Source organism: Helianthus annuus, chromosome 4 (genome assembly GCF_002127325.2).
Source record: "Helianthus annuus cultivar XRQ/B chromosome 4, HanXRQr2.0-SUNRISE, whole genome shotgun sequence".
Taxonomy (NCBI): Eukaryota; Viridiplantae; Streptophyta; class Magnoliopsida; order Asterales; family Asteraceae; genus Helianthus; species Helianthus annuus.
Genome location: NC_035436.2, coordinates 54,914,420 through 54,936,961, shown reverse-complemented (window position 1 = coordinate 54,936,961; position 22,542 = coordinate 54,914,420). Strand labels below are relative to the sequence as shown.

At 35.5% G+C, this 22,542-nt stretch overlaps 3 protein-coding genes and 1 long non-coding RNA gene across 4 annotated transcripts; all 4 read right to left on the bottom strand.

Annotated features, from left to right (window-relative positions):
- Positions 1-2,456: 2,456 nt before the first annotated feature.
- Positions 2,457-3,257, bottom strand: LOC110933416 (ATP-dependent DNA helicase PIF1-like). The gene has a single exon (XM_022176640.2). The coding sequence runs from the start codon at positions 3,255-3,257 to the stop codon at positions 2,457-2,459; it is 801 nt and encodes a 266-aa protein (XP_022032332.1).
- A 559-nt stretch (positions 3,258-3,816) lies between these two features.
- On the bottom strand, positions 3,817-18,808 carry LOC110933417. The gene is made up of 13 exons (XM_022176641.1): positions 18,739-18,808; positions 18,602-18,640; positions 18,266-18,520; positions 18,102-18,140; positions 17,756-18,019; positions 17,412-17,672; positions 17,070-17,327; positions 16,526-16,964; positions 15,715-16,417; positions 15,478-15,595; positions 14,181-15,398; positions 13,711-14,060; positions 3,817-4,071 (listed from the first exon to the last, which is right to left on the bottom strand). Exons 1-13 carry the CDS (start codon positions 18,806-18,808, stop codon positions 3,817-3,819), a joined length of 4,269 nt encoding a protein of 1,422 aa, XP_022032333.1.
- A 1,024-nt stretch (positions 18,809-19,832) lies between these two features.
- LOC110934661 lies at positions 19,833-20,305 on the bottom strand. The gene is made up of 3 exons (XR_002588530.2): positions 20,137-20,305; positions 19,982-20,050; positions 19,833-19,899 (listed from the first exon to the last, which is right to left on the bottom strand). It is a non-coding gene; the product is annotated as an uncharacterized LOC110934661 (long non-coding RNA).
- Positions 20,306-20,786: 481 nt separating this feature from the next.
- On the bottom strand, positions 20,787-22,104 carry LOC110933418. The gene is made up of 7 exons (XM_035989319.1): positions 21,952-22,104; positions 21,819-21,843; positions 21,601-21,700; positions 21,371-21,498; positions 21,188-21,272; positions 20,979-21,114; positions 20,787-20,864 (listed from the first exon to the last, which is right to left on the bottom strand). Exons 1-7 carry the CDS (start codon positions 22,102-22,104, stop codon positions 20,787-20,789), a joined length of 705 nt encoding a protein of 234 aa, XP_035845212.1.
- Positions 22,105-22,542: the final 438 nt, after the last annotated feature.

The following is a 22,542-nucleotide window of genomic DNA, read 5'->3' as shown; positions in this document are numbered from 1 at the left end:
TATTTAAGGATACTGTGTCACATATAATAACATTGTGTCATATTTTCCTGTATCATGACATTGTGTCGTATATAATGACACTGTGTCATATTTTCCTGTCAAACATATCGTTCAAACAAGTAAGAATTATATATGACATTGTGTTATATATAATGACATTGTGTCATATTTTCCTGTCAAACATATTTGATGCTACATATCATTCAAACAAGCAAGAATTATAGGTTGTAAATGTTAGAATTTTTGTTTATTATCATTTTGTGTTTTCTATATTTGCGTCATTGTGTCTTTTTTTCTAGGCATTGTATTATCTATTACTCGACATTGTGTCTTTGTACACTTTTTTATTTTTTGGAGTTTTTATAGAATAATTTAACCAATTGTTAATTTTTATTTATTTTTGTAGGCATGATATGGTATTTGAACCTTTCACTGGTATAGATAACCACAATAGGAATGTTACGCTTGGTGTTGTGCTTCTTGGATCAGAAATTGCTGACTCGTATAGGTGGTTGTTGAGGATGTATGTCAAGGCGTTTGGTGTTCTACCTATTAGTTGTTACCGACCAAAATCCTGCCATGAAGAGGGCTATTTTAGTTGTTTTACCAGATAGCCGTCACAGGTATGTGGCACATATGGGAGAAATTGACTCCGAAGATGTCATTTTAATTTTGTTTTTTTAGATTTTTTATTGTTTAATGTCACTGGGTCTTTTATTTCTATTTTTTATCATTATTGTGTCATTTATTATGTTCCTTACTGATATTTTTTTTTTGTAGTTTGGAGCGGTTTTGTGTAACACTACAGATTTTATAAAAAAACATTGGCGAAGGTTGTATGGTTAGATTCAATTTTACGTGATGAGTTTGAGGAGAAGATTGTAGCGATACTCAGGGAGTACTCGGTCTCCGAGACTTTGTTTTACAACATTAATATAAACAAGGGTACGCGAACATGACATAAAGCACTATAGATGATCTTTAACTATGGTCACATATCATGAATAACTACCACACACATCTTTCATTGTGAACACCCTTAGACAAATATAATTTTAAAAACATAAAATAGAGCACACCAAGTTCTAGGTTAAGAAAAAAACATTTGAGTGTTAAATGGAAATTATATTTGGTGAATTATAATAACAAGTTTTATAGCATGCGAAAAACAAAGTTCTATTACATATGGAACGGATTGATGATGCCCCAATAAATAATGTTTTCTAATTATTTGGAAAACGTAGGGATGTTTTATATATGACCCGGTCCAATGTTTTAGGGGGAAGACAGAAAGCCGTTTACTATCTAGATTCGATATAAACGACGTCGTTAAAAGCTAAGCAAACCACAACAAACAAGCACCACCATACAAACACTTTCGAATATCAGCACAAATATTTGTATTTAGTGAGAGTCAAACAACTATTTTGGATATATTTTACTGTTCTTATGGAAAATTCTTTCCATTTTGTCCATCAAACTATACTTGTCGTTACTTGAAATATTCTTCAAAAAACGATTTTTTACATAATTTTAAATTTAAAGACTAGTCAAACGAATTTTTATTGTTTTGAGGTGAATAAGGTACAATGACATATTTTTTTCTTTCCATCTACAGTTCTCAGTAATAGCATATTATTTTAAAGTATTTGAGGCTTTCAAGTTTTAACAAAATGGGCATATAGTTAAAGAAAAAAGTGTAGTGGATTAGTGAATTAAAAGATATTATTGTTTGTAACACATCCGTGTATGATGGATATGGATTTACGAAGGAAATAATGTCAAGAATTAAGAAATATAGTGTTTGATGATATAGCAACTTAACTCTGGACGAATGTTGTTCCAGACCTACGAAGAATGTCGAAGCTAAAAGTGAATTATCATTAGGTAGTGGATTTTGTGGATGACCGTTCTTGGAGTTGAAAGGGCTGCCAGGCACAATATAGCATGTGAATTGTTCGGTTATGATTTTTTAAGTGGGGGACAGGGCACCCATGCGGGTACCATCCTCGAGTTCATTGTAGTGCCACAACACCGCCGCCACCCACAAGGGTAGAGCTGGCGGGTTGTTTCTTCCTTAAAGAGTACCCGTGAAACAATGTTGTTGTTTGAGGAGGTTGTTGACCTTGGGATTGATTGATGCATGGGTTTTGAATGGTTGGCGCATTTGACTTTATTAAAAAATAGTTTATGGCAAGGGTAAGACGCCACCAGTGTTTTGTGGCCTAAGGGTCGTTTTTAAGATTTTTGACATGGCTAAATTCGATTGGTTAGGGCAAGGGTGCTACCCTTGGATGTCCTTAAGTATGAGGTCATTGTCTGTCTTTTAATATAACATTTACTAGGTTAATGCCCGCGTAATACGCGGGATTCAATCAAAATCATATTATTTACTTTGAAATGAAATGTTGTGTACAAATACATACATTGGAAGAAAAAAAAAAACAAAAAACTATTCAAATGCCGGAAAAAACTTCCTTGTATACTACATTTGTTGTTTTACTCGTTACATTCCCATCTTTGTCTAGTATAAGCAATTTCACACCGCCTCTGCTTTTAACTCTTGATAACGCAACATAAAGCTGACCATGTGAGAAAACTGGATATTTCAAATACAATCCAACCCTTGATAGAGACTGTCCTTGACTTTTATTTATAGTTATTGCAAAACATACATTTAAGGAGAATTGTCGTCGTTGAAACTTGATAGGAATTCTTTTATCCGACGGTGTCAAACTGATTCGTGGAATAAACGTTCTGGTCCCTATGTTTCCGCCAGATATAATCTCAGCCTCTGTAACACGTTTATAAAGTTTAGTAATCCGTAGTCTCGTACCGTTGCATAAACCATTTTGTTGATCAATATTACGAAGCAACATTACAGGTACACCAACTTTAAGGACTAATCGATAATTAGGCAGACCAGAAATTTTAAGACCATTCAGAACATCGGGAGAATATAGTCTCGCATGTGCTTCGTTCTTTGCTTGATCAGTTTGACAAATACTATCAGAACTCAGATACTCGACTTCATCGCCAGGAAAAGAAGCAAGCAATCTTTCATTAATTTCTTGAACAACCTCGTCTGTTGGTGCTAGTATAGCTCTTTCAGCAAAATAATCTTTATCTTTGTACAGTTGGAGAAGTGAAGGATATACAAAGTCGATTAGATCTGACATAGGATCCTCAGAGCACTTGATTAACAAATCTTCAGGAATATCTATAACCACCTCACATGTAACGCCCCGCGTTTTCATAACTTTCCATATTTAGAAACCATTGTTCATATTTCTATCTTTGGAAACCTTGTGTCCTTGTATTAGTCGTTTTGTTATAATCGTCGAAAATATTTCTTTAATCTAATTCGTTATAAGAATGGTTATCTATTTATGGTTTAATTAATTAAATTAATTGATTTTACTATTTTAAAGTTTATTTTTATAATAATCAAATTAGTCTCGTTGAACTTTAAAGTTAGAAAATGATACAAATTAACCCAGTTAATTTAACTGTAAAGATTAGTTCTTTTAGAATATACGTATAACCTAGTTAGCTATAGTAAATCAAACTCAAAACCAAGATAAGTTAAGTTAACTATTTAAGTAACTCCTAAACTTGAGAGGCTATTTGTGTATTTACCTGAATAAATAAAATACCCAAACCCTAACCTTGAAAGCATCAGCCGACACTTGCATTTCCCTGCCTCCTCTCAATACTCCGGCGACCGGAGTAGGGTTCCGACTAGAATCCGGCGCCGCCCCCTTCATCTGTTCATCTCCGGCCACACCCTACACACCACCACAACCTTCTACTTCCTCACCCATACCCCTCTGCTTCCTCTCGTTCCCTCCGACGAAGACCACCGGTAAAAACAACGGTGTCCGGTGACTCTCCGGTGCCTCCTTCTTCTCCGACTACGCACGAACACCGCCCCCCTCGCTCATCTCTCTTCCTCTCTTCAGCAGCGGCCGACACCACTTCTGGTGGCAGCAGCGTCGGCGGCGGTTTGCCGACGATAACGACGGATGTAGGTGGTGAACGGACAGGAACGAAGACAGTGGAGGTGGCGATCTGGTTCGGGTTCGATTTGGGTATGTTATGGTTCAGTTTCGAATCAGATTTGTAGATTGGTCCAGCTTGAGTCTCGGTCAAGTTCGAGTGCCGATTCTCGTGTCAGGTCAACGTCAGTCAATTTGGTCAACCGGTTCAGTCGCGGCTCAGTTCCGGTAAGGGTTTCAAGCTTTATACGTTTAAACTTCAGTTTTGTTTTGGGTTACGGCTTGAGGTTCGGGTCGACGGTCAAGGGCAGTCAACGAGTCCAAGCGGGCAGTTTCGGGCGCGGGTCATAAAGTCATGCTCGGTCAACGACTTCGGTTCGGTCAACAATAGTCAACAGTCCGGCTTGTTCGGTTCAGCAGGTCTGATGTTCAGATTCGGTCAGTCAACTCGGCCAACAGCACCGTTCGGTATCGACTCTTTTCACTCGTTTCGTTTCAATCTACTCTATATTGTTGTTTTGCTTATCATTGGTAAAACTGTTAAACATACATTAAGTCTTGCACAAGAAAAAGAGATTATAATACCAACATGTCGTTACAAAATTATATGTATTTGTGTTATTTGCGATATCATACGTCATATATTACGCATATATTGTTATTGTTACTGAATTGATTTTGAATTAATTGAGTTTTGAGAAATGTAGAGACAACTTGATTGTCGGATCGTCCAAAAACAGAGGAAACTCTGCCCGTTTTTCATAAAATTTAATATAACGAAATGCGTTAATTTTATAAGTCGAAACCTATTAAATTCGTTTAATTTTTTTCTTATAAAATAAATACAAATATATATTTATTTGACATCATTTCATCAATTCTCTTGACAAGACTCGATTTATAATTCTTACATAAACTATATAAATATATAGTAATGTATTCATCTTTATATTAACTAGATATACCCTAAATTCCAATTCCGTTCCTCCATCATAATTCCGAATACTCATACACCCCCGTTTACCCATATAGGGTGACTTCCGGTGTTCCATCCGCCCAATCTCATCAACTCGTCATATGGATAATCGGAAGACTTAGCAATTCGGTGAGTATATTCGATCTCTTTTTCCCCTTTACACTTTGGGATGCAACATGTATAATTATGCAAACATCTTTAAACTAAACTAAACATACTCAATCCTTGTACAAACATGAAACTAATGTGCTTTACTTATGATTCTTGTATGCTCTATTTGAACGATTTGGAACGTATATGCTCATTAACTTTGCTAGCCCACCTTAACAATTATAGCGCTATAGGATTTACGCACCGCCCGTTAAACTTGGGGTATTGTTAAGTTAAACATTTACCATCCCGCTATCAATTGGGATTAGGCTATTTTATGCGTTGGATTCTTGGGTTTGATCGTAGTGTACGCCAAAATTGCATACTAGTAATTCACATATTATGAATCATGTTGGATTTGAGCCTTTTATTCTATTATGCTATGTAAACAAACTTGTATACTCGCTCATTGCCTTTGCATTGAAACTCTACTTTAATACATGTTGCAGGTTGACTAATGAAGTATGGATGATTGATGAAACAAGTTTAGGGTGGACTAGATACACACCTAGATTAATCTATCGTTTGTTTGTTATGTTATGATGAAACAATGTTGTCATTTCTTTTGAATCTTGTATGACTTTTAGTTTTGAAATGAAATTTGAATTTAATTAAATATTGTCACATAGTGTTATGACGTCTCTAGCAATCTATACACACTTCGTCTCATCCCGATGTTTCCGCCATCAGTTGGGGTGTGACATCACAATCGTCACTGCCACCAATTTTTCCCTCCCCCAACTCGAGCAACCAATTCGCAAAAGCTTTAATCTCTTCTATATCAGATGCGTTTGCTCCTACGGTTAACCTCATGTTTTTGGTTAACGTAAGGACCTTGCAACTACTCCAAATATACGACGAAGTGATTGAAGCATTCACAATTTCTCGCCTACTGCCATTTGGTACAACCAGAAGTATCTGTCTAAAGTCACCACCGATATAACAACCCTCGGTAAAACCGACACTCTCATAATATTTCCGACACCCTAACATATCTTTAAATATATCAATATGTCTTTATATGCACCCCGTATGTGAAACCGAGCCCAAATTAGAATATAATATATAAAATAAATTAAAAACAATAATTATTAAGCTGAGGCGGGCCGCGTAGGGCCTCACCTCAACTTAACGCGGACCGTGTAAGGGTATAACCAGACTTCGCCAAAATCTTAAGTTAAAGCGGGCCGCGTACAAGATTGCTTAAGTTAAAGCGGGCCGCGAGCGTTTTAAAATCTGGCAAAGCCCTGGGCCGCCACGTGGCCCAACACACGGCGAACCTAGGTGGTGACCGGGCCAAGCTACGCGTTGACCCAGCATTGACGCGGGCCGCGTGAGCTTAGCCCATTATTAACGCGGGCCGCGAGGGGACAAGATTACAGCCCTATAAATAGAAGGCAACGGCCTTCAGTCCGTCTCGCTCTCAACTTTCTTTCTTTCTTAATTTTCTGTAGTGGCGTTACTATACCCGGGCATTATACCCCCTAAAATAGCGAGGTTCTGCTACGATGTAAGTATTATAACCCCTGGAGACGTATTAGATACGCTGCCCGATTGATCTAGGGTTCCGTAACGGCTGTCGTGGTTCTGCCCGACGTAGTCGTTGGAATACCGTCTCGGGGAGGGTATTACTAATGTTAAAATGGGTTATTATACTAACACACGTGCATTGTGTAAATTATAGATATTCACCAGGAAACCCTAAAGAATAACCTAAAACAGCAAAGTGAGTAATCTCCTTTTTGTTAACTGTTTTTACAAAACCTTACATACTTTTCCATGCGAATGACAGTTATTGAGTATTTGTAAGAATACAATTATCGTGGGTATGTTGGGGTTTTGTATACAAAATTGGTTACAACCTGGTTAAGGAGTAACATTTCCACAAGTCGGGTGTCGACAGTACCAACGGGTGATAATTGATATAACTTGGAAACAAGTGTAATTGCGGGATCGCCCTCAATACTGTTCACTGTGAATTTTATTTAAACCTGATTAAACTGGGATTCACTCACCAGTATTTCCCACTGACAAAATGTTTTTAAAACGCGTTTCAGGTAACAAAATGTGAAAGCCAAATAGAAGCCAGCTGGACAGCACTGGAGGCTTGGAAAAGTGGCAATAAAGTTACCTAATAATAAAATGGATGTTTTTATTCAATAAATAGGATTTATTCCTATGAAACGTGTGTATTGAAAAACTTGGGTTTTACCCATATGTTCAATATTATAAATCATAGTGGTTTACTCTGATTAAGATATTTCCTAACTACGGTCCTGATGAAAATTTCCGCTGCCAAATTGGATAAATAAATGTGATACCACCGAAACTGGCTCACGGCCGCCCGTTCCCGGGAACTAGGGACCGGGGGTTGTGACAGAAGGTGGTATCAGAGCTATGCCACTGATTCAGCCACAGAAGTGTTCTGCTGACATCAAAATTCAAAGTGTTAGGAAATAAATTACGGAAATACGTGCATAATTGTAGATGCAATGCCATTTATTATTCAAACGGTTCAAGAAGCGAATAATAAAAGTAAGCATAGCAGTAAACGAACAAGTGAACTGGAAAACAGCGTGAACAATGGACCCATACTTCAAGCGCCCATTCCCAAAATAAGAAGAACCATGCCATATGGTTGTTCTTACAAAGAATTCTGGTCCTGTAAACCAATAGAATTCTCGGGCAATGAAGGACCCATTGCAGCCTTACGCTGGATAGAGAAAACTGAGGCCGTTCTAAAAATAAGCAAATGTGCTGAAGAAGATAAGATAATGTTTGCTTCAAATCTGTTTAAAAACGCAGCCTTAGAATGGTGGAACATTATCCTCCAGTCAAGAGGAAGTGATAAGATTTATAACATGGAATGGGAGGAATTTAAAAATATGGTAGAAAGGAAATTCTGCCCTCCCAATGAAAAGGAACAGATAGCAAATAAGTTTCTGAATCTTAGAATGACCGGCGTAGACAGTAAGGGTTACACTACCACATTCTTTGAGTATGCTAGGATAGTACCAACCCTTGCATCACCTGAACCGGTATTAATCTCCCGTTATATCTGGGGATTAATTGGAGAGATTAGACATGTAGTCAAGGCAGCTAGACCCCAAACTATAGAAGAAGCTGTAGAACTAGCCAATACCTTGACAGATGAGTTAATCCGTACTAGAGAAGAAGACCAGAGGAGAAACCTAACCCAAAGGCTTACCCAAGAATTCCGTTCTGGGAATTCCAACCGTAGAAATATAGGTTCTACCTCTGCACCATACTGCAGGAACTGCAAGAAGAAGCATTTTGGAAGATGCTCTACTTACTGCAATTACTGTAAGGCGCCAGGACACAAGGAAGAAAATTGCAGAAGAAAAGCCAGTAATGGAATGTGCTACAACTGTGGAGAAAAAGGTCATATTAAGACCAACTGCCCAAAATTGACTCCAGCTGCAAACAACAAGAATACTAAAAATGCTAGAGCATTCGTTTTAACTGCAGATGAAGCCAGGATGATTCCAGATGTAATTGCTGGTACGTTTTTAGTTAATGATATTTTTGCTAAAGTATTATTTGACTCTGGTGCCAACCAAAGTTTTATTAATACTTCATTTTGCAAACTCCTAAATCAATCATTAACTAAACTACCACAAGAATGTTTAGTAGAAACCGCAAATGGAGAAACCGTTAGAATTTCTGAAATCTTGCAGGGAGCAAGAATAGAAATTTTTAATCAAAAATTTATTGCAAACCTTTACCCAATGAATCTGGTAGGATATGATGTCATATTAGGAATGGATTGGTTAATAGCCAATAAAGCAAATATCTTATGTGATCAAAAGTCAATACAGATAAAATCACCAAGAGGTGAAAAGATCACAATTAAAGGAGATAAGCCATCTAGATCCACTAAATTCATCTCTGTGATGAAAACTGCAAGTTGTATAAGGAAAGGATCTATAGTGTATTTGATTTCTATAATCACTAACACTAAAGGAAAAGAGTTAAAAGACATTCCAGTAGTGTCCCAATTTTCAGATGTCTTTCCAGAAGAATTGCCAGGACTACCGCCAGACAGGGAAGTTGAATTCAGAATTCACCTGTTACCAGGGACAGCACCGATTGCCAAAGTACCTTATCGTTTGGCACCCCCTGAAATGCAAGAACTGAAGAAACAATTAGACGAATTGATGGAGAAAGGATTTATACAGCCAAGCTCATCGCCATGGGGAGCACCGATTTTATTTGTCAAAAAGAAGGACGGATCAATGCGTATGTGCATTGACTACCATGAGTTGAACAAAGTCACGATTAAGAACCGGTATCCATTACCAAGAATCGATGATTTGTTTGATCAACTTCAAGGAGCTCGATTTTTCTCTAAAATCGATTTAAGATCAGGATATCATCAATTAAAGGTACAGGAAGAGGACATTCCTAAAACCGCATTCAGAACAAGGTATGGTCATTATGAATTTACTGTCATGCCATTTGGTTTAACCAATGCCCCAGCCGCATTTATGGACATGATGAACCGAATATGTAAGCCATATTTGGATAAATTCATAATTGTTTTCATAGATGATATTCTAATTTACTCTAAAAGTAAAGAAGAGCATGCAAAGCACTTGCACTTACTTTTAAGTTTATTGAGAAAGGAAAAGCTTTATGCTAAATTTTCAAAGTGTGAGTTTTGGTTAGAACAAGTACAATTTCTCGGACATTTAGTTAACCATGAAGGAATTCATGTAGATCCAACGAAAATCGAGGCAATTACCAAATGGAAAACCCCAGAGTCACCAACTGAGGTTAGAAGTTTCTTAGGATTGGCCGGTTATTATAGAAGATTTATCCGAGATTTTTCTAGAATAGCCATTCCTTTAACTAAGTTAACCTGTAAATCTGTTAAGTTTGAATGGGGACCAAAACAAGAAGAAGCCTTTAGAATTCTTAAGCAAAGATTAACCCATACACCGATACTAGCGTTACCAGAAGGAACTGAAGACTTTGTAGTCTTTTGTGACGCTTCTAAGTTAGGTTACGGATGCGTATTAATGCAACGCCAAAAGGTTATAGCTTATGCATCTAGACAGCTTAAGAGTCATGAAGAAAATTATTCGACCCATGATTTGGAATTAGGAGCCATAATTTTTGCCCTTAAGATTTGGAGACATTATCTTTATGGTAGTAAGTTTACCATATTCACGGATCATAAGAGTTTAAGATATGTCTTCGGGCAAAAAGAGTTGAATATGAGACAGAGACGCTGGATGGAGTTACTTAGTGATTATGATTGTAATATCCAGTATCATGCAGGAAAAGCCAATGTGGTGGCTGATGCTTTAAGTCGAAAGTATCACGAAAAGCCAAAAAGGGTACGTTCTCTTAAATTAAATCTACAAGTAGATTTAAACAATCAGATTAGAAAAGCACAAGAATCAGTAATCAAGGAGGATACTGAAAAATTAAAGGGAATGATTAAGGAATTAGAACAAGGAACAGATGGAATTTGGAGGTTCCATAAAAAGAGAATGTGGATACCTAAATTAGGAAATTTACGTCACTGTATATTAGAAGAAGCTCATAAGTCTAAATATACGATGCATCCAGGAAGTGATAAAATGTACCAGGATTTAAGGAAAAATTTCTGGTGGATAGGAATGAAAAAGGATATAGCAGCTTATGTTTCTAAATGTTTAACTTGCTCACAAGTTAAAGCTGAACATCAGAAACCCTCAGGTTTGTTACAATAATTAGAAATACCAGTTTGGAAATGGGAATTGATAACAATGGATTTTGTTACCAAATTGCCTAAAACAAGGAAAGGTAATGATACAATCTGGGTGATTGTAGATAGGTTAACCAAGTCAGCTCATTTCTTACCAATGAAGGAAACCTTTAGTATGGAACAATTAGCCAAATTATATGTAAATGAAATTGTTTCATTACATGGCATTCCTTTATCAATTGTTTCCGATAGAGATAGCCGTTTTACTTCTCATTTTTGGTCAAGTTTCCAAAAAGCAATGGGAACCAGGATAAATCTAAGCACAGCTTATCATCCTCAAACGGACGGACAAAGCGAAAGGACAATTCAGACAATGGAGGACATGCTTAGAGCTTGTGTAATTGATTTTGGAGGTAATTGGGACGAACACTTACCTTTAATAGAATTTTCTTATAATAACAGTTATCACACAAGTATCAATGCTGCACCATTCGAAGCACTTTATGGACGAAAGTGCAGAACCCCAGTCTGTTGGGCAGAAATTGGGGAAAAACAATTATCTGGACCCGAGATAGTACAAGAAACAACTGATAAAATCATTCAAGTCAAGGAACGACTGAAAACAGCACGTGATCGACAAAAGAGTTATGCCGATAACAGACGCAAACCATTAGAATTTCAAGTGGGAGATAAAGTATTATTGAAAGTCTCTCCCTGGAAAGGAGTGGTAAGATTCATCAAAAGAGGAAAGTTAAGTCCCAGGTATATTGGACCTTTCCAAATTCTTAAAAGAATAGGACCTGTAGCCTATCAGCTACAACTGCCAGAGGAAATGGTAGGAATACATGATGTATTTCATGTATCTAATCTCAAAAAGTGCCTAGCTGATGAATCACTCGTAGTACCTCTCAAAGATATAGAGGTTAATGAACAACTCAAATTTGTAGAGAGGCCTCTACAGATTGAAGATAGAAAAATTAAAAATCTCAAGTATAAGAGATTAGTTCTGGTCAAAGTGAAATGGGACTCCAAAAGAGGACCTGAATATACATGGGAACTTGAATCAGAAATGCAAAAGAAATATCCACACTTGTTCCAATAGATCTCGAGGACGAGCTCTAAAACAAGGTTGGGAGGATATAACAACCCTCGGTAAAACCGACACCCTCATAATATTTCCGACACCCTAACATATCTTTAAATATATCAATATGTCTTTATATGCACCCCGTATGTGAAAACCGAGCCCAAATTAGAATATAATATATAAAATAAATTAAAAACAATAATTATTAAGCTGAGGCGGGCCGCGTAGGGCCTCACCTCAACTTAACGCGGGCCGTGTAAGGGTATAACCAGACTTCGCCAAAATCTTAAGTTAAAGCGGGCCGCGTACAAGATTGCTTAAGTTAAAGCGGGCCGCGAGCGTTTTAAAATCTGGCAAAGCCCTGGGCCGCCACGTGGCCCAACACACGGCGAACCTAGGTGGTGACCGGGCCAAGCTACGCGTTGACCCAGCATTGACGCGGGCCGCGTGAGCTTAGCCCATTATTAACGCAGGCCGCGAGGGGACGAGATTACAGCCCTATAAATAGAAGGCAACGGCCTTCAGTCCGTCTCGCTCTCAACTTTCTTTCTTTCTTAATTTTCTGTAGTGGCGTTACTATACCCGGGCATTATACCCCCTAAAATAGCGAGGTTCTGCTACGATGTAAGTATTATAACCCCTGGAGACGTATTAGATACGCTGCCCGATTGATCTAGGGTTCCGTAACGGCTGTCGTGGTTCTGCCCGACGTAGTCGTTGGAATACCGTCTCGGGGAGGGTATTACTAATGTTAAAATGGGTTATTATACTAACACACGTGCATTGTGTAAATTATAGATATTCACCAGGAAACCCTAAAGAATAACCTAAAACAGCAAAGTTAGTAATCTCCTTTTTGTTAACTGTTTTTACAAAACCTTACATACTTTTCCATGCGAATGACAGTTATTGAGTATTTGTAAGAATACAATTATCGTGGGTATGTTGGGGTTTTGTATACAAAATTGGTTACAACCTGGTTAAGGAGTAACATTTCCACAAGTCGGGTGTCGACAGTACCAACGGGTGATAATTGATATAACTTGGAAACAAATGTAATTGCGGGATCGCCCTCAATACTGTTCACTGTGAATTTTATTTAAACCTGATTAAACTGGGATTCACTCACCAGTATTTCCCACTGACAAAATGTTTTTAAAACGCGTTTCAGGTAACAAAATGTGAAAGCCAAATAGAAGCCAGCTGGACAACACTGGAGGCTTGGAAAAGTGACAATAAAGTTACCTAATAATAAAATGGATGTTTTTATTCAATAAATAGGATTTATTCCTATGAAACGTGTGTATTGAAAAACTTGGGTTTTACCCATATGTTCAATATTATAAATCATGGTGGTTTACTCTGATTAAAATATTTCCTAACTACGGTCCTGATGAAAATTTCCGCTGCCAAATTGGATAAATAAATGTGATACCACCGAAACTGGCTCACGGCCGCCCGTTCCCGGGAACTAGGGACCGGGGGTTGTGACAACCGAACACCATAACTTTACGACCAAAGGTCATCTCACATTTGAAAATATCTTTCATTGTTCGGTCAAGTGCTTCAAACACATGTTTATGATTCATCGGTGCTTCATCCCAAATTATCAATTTCGTTTTCCTTAATAAATCAGCAACGTCATCATCCGGTTTAATAAAACACATCGAGCTTTCTGTTAAATTCAAAAGTATATGAAACCTTGAATGTGCAGTACGTCCACCAGGTAACAAAAGAGATGCGATACCACTTGATGCAACATTAAGTACAATATATCCTTTACATCTAACAGATGCAGATAATGTCTTCCACATAAACGTCTTCCAGTCCCTCCGTAGCCATAGACGAAGAACACACCACCAGCATTACTATTAACTGCTGCAATTATCTCATCAAACACTAAACGCTGCTCATCGGTTAGGCTTCTTGAATTATTATCAAATTCGATGGCAGTAGCGCTTACATCGTACCGAAGCTCGTCAGCAACTAAACGGTTGTCTGCTGAATATATTGACTCACTGTCGGGTTGAGGCATAGACGGAAACCGACTTAAACTTGAGTTGTTACGTAATAAGTAACGCTCAATTTCCAGCAACGTTAGGTTCCTTATTTGTTCTTCTGGAAGAGACAAACCTATTACAATTATATGAAAAAATTATTTAATTATTAAAATTCTTATAAGTAATAAATGAATTTCATAAACACTTATATATAAGACATAAATGTGAAAATATTAAATAGCAATTTGCGTACCTTCGATCCTCAAAAGCTTTTGACGATTGTATAAAATACCATCCGAAAGGTACTCCCATGTGTTTTCCCAAACATGTTCCGACCTTGATAATGTATTAGACGCCAACATTGTAGCAAACAGATTACGAAGATAGTATCCTGAACCTGTGTAGTATGCCTCTTTGATAACTTCTATATACTCCTTATCGTCGTCTAAAAGGCCTCTAGCGTAGCACGCATCTCTAAATGTTGGGAAGACTTCTCCATTAACAGTACGAATCTCTTCTAAAGACTTAGGCCCTTTTACCTTATTAAGAAGGATTCTTAAAAAGTAAGCCTCGCCCATAGAAGGATTAACACAGTGAATTCGACCAATGCTTTTGCCTATTATCCGCTTATCCCATACCCTTTCCTGCTGCTTCCAAACAAATTTAGTAGGGAACTCAATGTAAGTAAGACTGCGCGCCAACAGATCTTTTTCGTTCTTTTCCATCCAACCCAAAAACATTGCAGAAGCAACAGATGATTTATAAAGAACACTATCAAGATCGTTATCAGGGCCGTATACAACGTTTTGTTTATCTGGTAGATGAAACGGAAGCCTCATTACGGATGGATACCGGTAATGAACATAAAATGCAAAGATGCACCATGTAGCTTCGCAAGCCGATAGATATCTGCAATCGTAATACTCTTTGATTTCATCTTTACTATCTTCAAGCTGACCTTCATCGGCATTTTGTACAAAACCAAATTCTGCCATATCTGGTCCTTTATTAATGTATTTAAACAAATACTTTATGGACGCAACCTGGTTACACCATTCGACGTTAATGTGTGCCTGATAACGTCTCAAAAGGGTTTTGCTATACGGAACCACACTTCTGTTATCAAGCTGAATACCAGATTTCTCAACAAAAAATCCAGAATCTGCTCGTCTATATACCGGATAACCATTCGAATCTAGAGTAGTCTGCTCAGAGAACTTCTTTGGAAATTTCTTCGAACAGGTACCTTCAACCATACACGGACAATTTGGTTTTGCAACACCACAAGGACCGTGAATCATGTAGTCGCTGACAAGATTATACAGATCTGGATCTAAGTTTTTGTCAGGTATCTCAGCAAAAATAAAGTTGTCAACATGGTCAACCGAAGGAAGCTTGCTTTCGTCATTTAAGAACAGACAGATATGGGCATGAGGTAGACCTCGTTTTTGAAACTCTATCGTATACACAACTGCAACAGGATAATTAATATTAAAATACTAATTTTTATTAATATTATAATAAAGTAATTCAATTAAATGGATGCTTACCTGCCGATGCGTTGCCGAATAAAGATTTTTCTTGCAAGTCTTTAATTATTGCGTCAAGCTTAATTTTGAACAATCGACATAGAATGTCTGGTCTATCCTCCGGATTAATGTTCTTGTCCTTCAAAAATCATTTAATCTCCGGCCATTTCGGATTACAAGTTATCGTAATGAAGAAATCGGGGTAACCAAACCATTTACAAATGGCCATCGCGTCATAATAATTCTCCCTCATATAACGCGATCCTCCGGTAAATGAAGACGGTAGTAGTACGCGTGTTCCAACATTTGCATATCTGGATTACCATTTTGTCCAAGCTTCTTAAGGTTCTCATATGTCTCAGATCTGAGATTCCTTTGCTGTAGACGTATGAATAGTAATCGTTCACTTTCTATCATGGTATAAACGTCAACCAAGAACTGTTGCAAAAGTCTTCGAGCATTAAGAATCAAAGAAAAATGATTGACTCTATCTTGAACATGGTAAGAAAAATACTCTCTCATTGTACATTTTGACTCTTTCTTCTTAATTGATGCCCTTCCTTCTCTATGAAGAATATCAATTCGGTAACCATCTTCACCAAAAGGGAAAAGCAGTGGATACTGAAGAGCGAGATACGATGGATGAAGCTCGCTAATACGCTGTAGACCATCTTTCTTTGACTCAATAACTACATCACGATTATCAAGAGCTTCCTCAATGTTTCCAACTATAAGCGCAGCAACTTCGGACGACGTCGGTAGGTTGTATGTACGGCCATCTTTAGACCTATTTGCCTTAAGCCGTAGTTTTAGGTCAACATGAGGATTATCAACCAACCAATCTCGTACACGCCTATAAGTTTTCACCAGCTGATTATTTGAATCTAAAACCACCTTAAGATACTGTATGAGTTCAGTGTCAAGCAAATCAGAAGTTGCGGAAGCTGCTTTCTTTGAGTTACTGTAATGCAATTGTAATACAAACGCTACATGTATCGGTAAGTGTTTATATAACATAAAACCAATAATAAATCAAACAAAGAAATAATCAAATGGTTTGAAAGGATACCTAACTACGGTTTTCCGATTACACACTTCATTATCTGTGTCGTAAATGTAAAGCTGCACAAATTTTGGTTCAGCACCTTCTTTAGGAAGAAGACTTCCCAATGAATGATAATTCTCGCCACTAATTCGGTATACATACGGAGCATTTCCTCTATTTATTTTCGAATCAACTTTACCACCCATTGAAGTGAAAGCAAACATAGAATTAAAACGACGAATATTCAGTAAGAAATGCTTGCTCTTGTCGTCTAAACTCTTGAAAAGATTTTGATATTCCTCACACGTCTCTTTAAAATCTGGAAGATGTACTTTTCCATAACCACAACAAAGCGTGTAACTTGTTCTTCCTAAGTAAACCCTTCCTTTTCCGGCTTCAAATTTCCACAGCTTAGCGTTACATACGCCACATACAACTACTTGATCTCCATGATCCAAATAATCTATTATACAAAAATATAAATATCAAATTGTGATCATTGTTACAAAAATAATATAGTGAGGTTCTTCAAATGAAATTTAAAGTAGTGAGTGTGTACGCTACTTACTATTAGAAACTCCTTTATAAGGATCTTCAGCTAATTGTTGAGGAATAATAGGATCGTCGGAAGATAAGTCAACCATTGGAATAGGATGTACGCATCGACCTTTATTAGACAACCTTTCTTTACCTCTACGTATCGTCTTCAAATTTGATCTTTCACTTGAGAGCGAAGGTTGATTTATTGAATGTGGAGTTGATGAAGTTGTATTTATTTGGAATGTAAAACATGGACTCATATAAATATTCACATTGTCTTTGACACCTATACATTGATATCAAGGAAATAAAATAAAAAAGTCAAAATCATAATAAAAAAATCTGAAATCCGTTAAAAAATACCACCAACCTGAAGTAGATGCTTCATACGGACTTGTTAAAGGTGTGGTTGGCCAAAAACGTCGATCGATGGTATTCATATAAGACGATGAACGAATTGGTGTTACGATCGGGCATCCAATTGTAGTGGAGGTTGAAACGTTGGATGACCGAGTAACATTTTTTGAAGTGGAAGATTTGTTATTCACATGACTTCTTTTATTATCTAAATGTGACTTCCTAAATTTTCTTCGTTCAGCTGATTGTTGACGATCAACATCATTAGGAGCAACTGAAATAAAATATGGATATCCATAAAAAATAAAAAAAATACATTTAAAATTTTAAACCTATCTAAAAAAGTAAAGAGTTTACCATTTGTAATGTCAGACAAAGGAATTCCTCCAGACTCAAGTGCAACGTTGGTTGGCCGAATGACGTTCTGTGGAATGGAAGATGAACGAATTGGTGTTACGACACGACATTCATTAGTATTGGATACTGAAACGTTGGTTGGCCGAATAATGTTCTCTGAAGTGGAAGATTTATTATTGGCATCACGACTTTTGTTATCTGAATATACTTTCCTAATTTTTTTTCGTTCAACACATTCTTGATGCTCAACATGATTATGAGAAACTGAAAAAAAGGAGGTATGTCAATCAAATATCAAATTATAAATGAACAATTGTATTCATTCGTAAAAAATAATAGAATTTACCATTTGTAATATTAGATAATGGACTTCTTCTATATTTAACTGCAACAAAAAAAGATAAAATGACGGTATGAAATATGTATATGGTTTGTATAATTGGTTATGTTAATCAAAAGAAAGACATTAATAATAAACACATTTTCAATATGTAATTAAATAAGACCAACCTGATGTATACGCCTCGTACGGACTTGTTAACAGTATGGTTGACAAAATACGTCTATCCATGGTATTGATATAAGAGGATGACCGAATTGGTGTTACGACACGACAATCATTTGTATCGGATATTGAAATGTTGGATGACCGAATGACGTTTTGAGAACTCGAAGATCTATTGTATGCTTTATTATTATCCGAATATAGTTTTCTTAATTTTCTGCGTTCAGCATAGACTTGACGCTCAACTTGATTAGGATGAACTGAAAAATAAAATGCATATAAAAAATAAGACAATTTATAAAAACAAACTTAGTTCATGTCTACAAAATTGGATACATTACCATTCGTAATGTTAAACAAAGGACTTCTACCAACACCAACTAAAATAATTAAAGTAAAATTAACGGTACGTAACATATTTAGATATTATACGCTTTTTTATTATATTCATAAACAGAAATAAGAATAAAATACGTACTATTCGAAGGTTGGGCAGCAGTAGGAAGTGGAAATGAAGGTAACGTTTGAGGCTTTGCACGTTTAGGCATTGCCTAATGTTGTATCAATATAGAACATTGAAATGAATTAAGATAGGTATTCGAATAAGTTAGATGTATAAATATAACACAGAAAGACAACACTTACGTGTATGAGAAATTACGAAACCTCAAACTTCAAAAATGTTCTAATGTTGTGATAGGGTGTTTTGTTTTTAGACTAAAACATTAAGTGTGTGTAGTATGAAATAAGAAGAGAGCTTCTTATAGTGTTGGAGTGTATTGTAAAAAAGGAAAGTTTAAAATTTAAAAAAAAATCGGTTATAAGTTTTAAAAAGGAAACGATTTAAATCAAAATAATTTGGAGGTAAATCTATAAATATTTGGCTGATTTTATTATGGAAAATTGAAGATTTTCGGTTATATAATTTAAAAAAGGAAAAAATTTTAACAATTTTATTTGTTGGTAAATTATTTAAAAATCGGCGGTTTTTTTACTCATATTATAAGTTTGAAAATATTGAGGACCCTTAAAAATATAGTTTTACTATTTATAAAATTAATACAGTATTTAAATTAGTTCATATGAAATGTGTAATTGCTATTTAAAACTAAAACAAAAGCAATAACACTTTTAACAATAATACTTTATAAAACACAAAATTTATACCTGGATAATCATTTTTTGTCTATATAATAAAACTTGACAAATTTGCAAAACAATAAAACAAACATAACTTAACCAAAATATAAACCTTAAATTATTATAAATCATATGCAATATTCAAAAAACAAACAGTACTTTGTCCAAAAACCAACCATAACAACAATTGTCCAAACCAATCAAACATCCAAACCAAACCAAACAATCAAAATAAGGAAAACAGCCAAATTGTTTTTGCAACACATACTTCAAACATGAACTACTTTTCAATCTTTGGAACCAACATGATGGTTTCCACACCATCAATTGCGACATCTGCGTCACCAGTCTTTTTAACCTTCGTTGATAATAGAGACGTGGTTTCTTCAACTTCATAAACGTCCGCAAGGTTACGCTTCAGTTCCGCAGATAAAGTCTTTGAACAATCTTTAGATGTGCAATCGGGTGTGAAGCTATCCCCAATAGAATCCACAGCCTCCTGTATGAAATATTCAACATTAGAAACTAAAAAAAATCTATAACAAATTTGTTATTTTATGAAATTAAGATTTGTTATATACCTTTAGAGCAAAAGGATTTTGAGTTGATAAATCGCTAAGTGAAACATCAGCATCCGGCTCGTCCACACCCTGCAATTCATAAAATAATAAATTAGAGACAACAAAAATAATAAATTTTCTAAGATGTCTTTAATTAAAAGGTTGGTAGATTTAACCTGATCAGCTGGAATTCGTCTCTCCAAAGATTCAATAATAGCTGGATCATTCACCAGCTTATGAACAGCATACCCATCAGTGTGGTTGTCAATATTGAATTGACTAACCTAAATCTTGAAAGCATACTTTTTATCATTCAAAATTTTAAACTGACAGGGCATGATTTTCTCTTCCGAAGATGCCTATAATACGTGAATTAAAATTTATTGACAACATAAATATCATATATCGACATTAATAATATGTACCATATATAACAACTTATAAAGAAACTGATTTAAAATAATTTACCTGTTCCACTTTTGACTTCTCAAGCAGCTGAATTGCAGTCATGCCAAACATTTTTCTGGCTTCACGGTCAAATAAAGTCAAATAAAGTCAATGACGCAATGGCTGCCGAATCCTGTACTCTGATCGGAATCCTAAAACTAAATGGACAAAAAGTAGTTCACAAAATAGATTCAATTAACATTGGTAAAAACTGGTAATATAAGCAAAGCGATTATAAATTAACAACAAATACCATTAACTTACACTGGTGTCGCACCGACAACTTCCTTTGGACATTCAGGATTTGAACAAACCAAAACCTGCTTAAACTTGGGTTCCTCAGCACCGTCCTCAGCCTCATCTATGACCAAGGTTGTTTTCACCTTTCTGTTGCATTCTTCGCAACCAAGGTAATACCAATCGTCTTTATCATCAATACCCAAGACGGTACCAACAACTATGACCTCACATCGCTGAAATTAAATGTAGGAAAATAGAGATTGAATGTATAAATTGATAAAAATAGTGTCTTTAATGTATTTATTTAAAATATTTAAAATTGGATACATACCTCTTCAAACAAAGTAACATCACGGAAATTGGAAAACGGATGCTTAACTAAAAAGTCGTCTGTAACACTGATACTTCCTGATGAACCAATTGATTTCTGGCCATTAGAGGATGTTTTACATATCTTCTCCACAAACCTGTTTACAATAAAATAAAATATTAAAATTTTAACATCAATGAGTAGTTCATATTAATTAAAACCATATTTACTTGGTTTTGAATGACCGAATCTCCTCTATGTCCGCATTGATAAACAGTCTTGTTATATGGAAAGCATTAGAGAGTGTTGTCTTCCCTGAGTAAAAAAGTTAATATAAATTAATGGATATTGAAATTTAAAAAATCATATAAGAAATTATGTAAAATTAACCAAGATTGTAAACAACAAAATACCTTTATACTTGTTGAAACTACCAAACTGCACAAGAAGAACAACATGGACTTCCTCTTTATGGCTCTGAATGTAGTCAAACATCTCATCACAGTACTCGTCCCATAAGGTGCAGTTTAATTTAATACCCCTACATGAATAGAAATTTAAAATATCAGAGGATATCATAAAAGAATAAATATATAATACTAAACTTTGAATGAACAAAAATTAGGTAAATCAATAAACAGACTCTTCATCCAGCAATTGCAAGTTCATGTATTTGCTATCTTTTCCGATCTTTGTTTTCGTCGCCTCTGGTTCAGACCATTCATCTACATATCCAATAAAATCTGTAAAAGAAAAAAATTGATCAAAACCAAATATACTCAGCACAAAAGCCATAATTTTAAAAAAAATATGTTCATATTTTCAGAAATGCCGATGTGGTTGTTATATATGATGAAGTACAAACCAACTCGATAGTTGACATCGACTTCACCGGTTTTAATGAAAAAAAAAAATAAAAAAAAATCGTTAACATAAATATCAACAAATAAAGTCAAATAAATTTTTAAGATTAAAATGATATTCAAACTCTAACCTGCTCATCCATCAACACCATCTCAATAGCAAGTACTTCGCCTTCTCTCTTTGGATTCACACGCATCCAGAGTCTTAAAACTTTGACCTTTATGGTAAACAACTTTGATTTCCAATCAAGATTGTTTAACATACTCACATTATTTTCATCCATTTCGATGAAATAGAACCAGGATATGATGAAACTGTTTTGAGGATGAAAGAAATTGTAATTAGTAAGTTCATATATATAAGAAATCAGCTAAATTATTTATGTAAAGTTGAAAATTAAAGTTATTAATAAAAAAAATAATTACCGTAATTATAATGAGTTATTTATAGAAATGGATTGACTTTAGTAGAATTTCTAAAAATTGCAGTAAACTTGAAAATAAAAAAATACTTACCGTAATTATATACTATTATTAATAGAAAACTGAAATTTATAAAAAAATACATTTATTTTGAATAATCATAAAACTACCAAAATACATACACAACATTTATTTAAAATAATCATAAAACTATATTCTATATAACGATTGGAAATTTACTTTCCAACTTTTCCCTAACTTTTTTTAAAGTTAATAATAGTTGTGAATTACGGTGGATA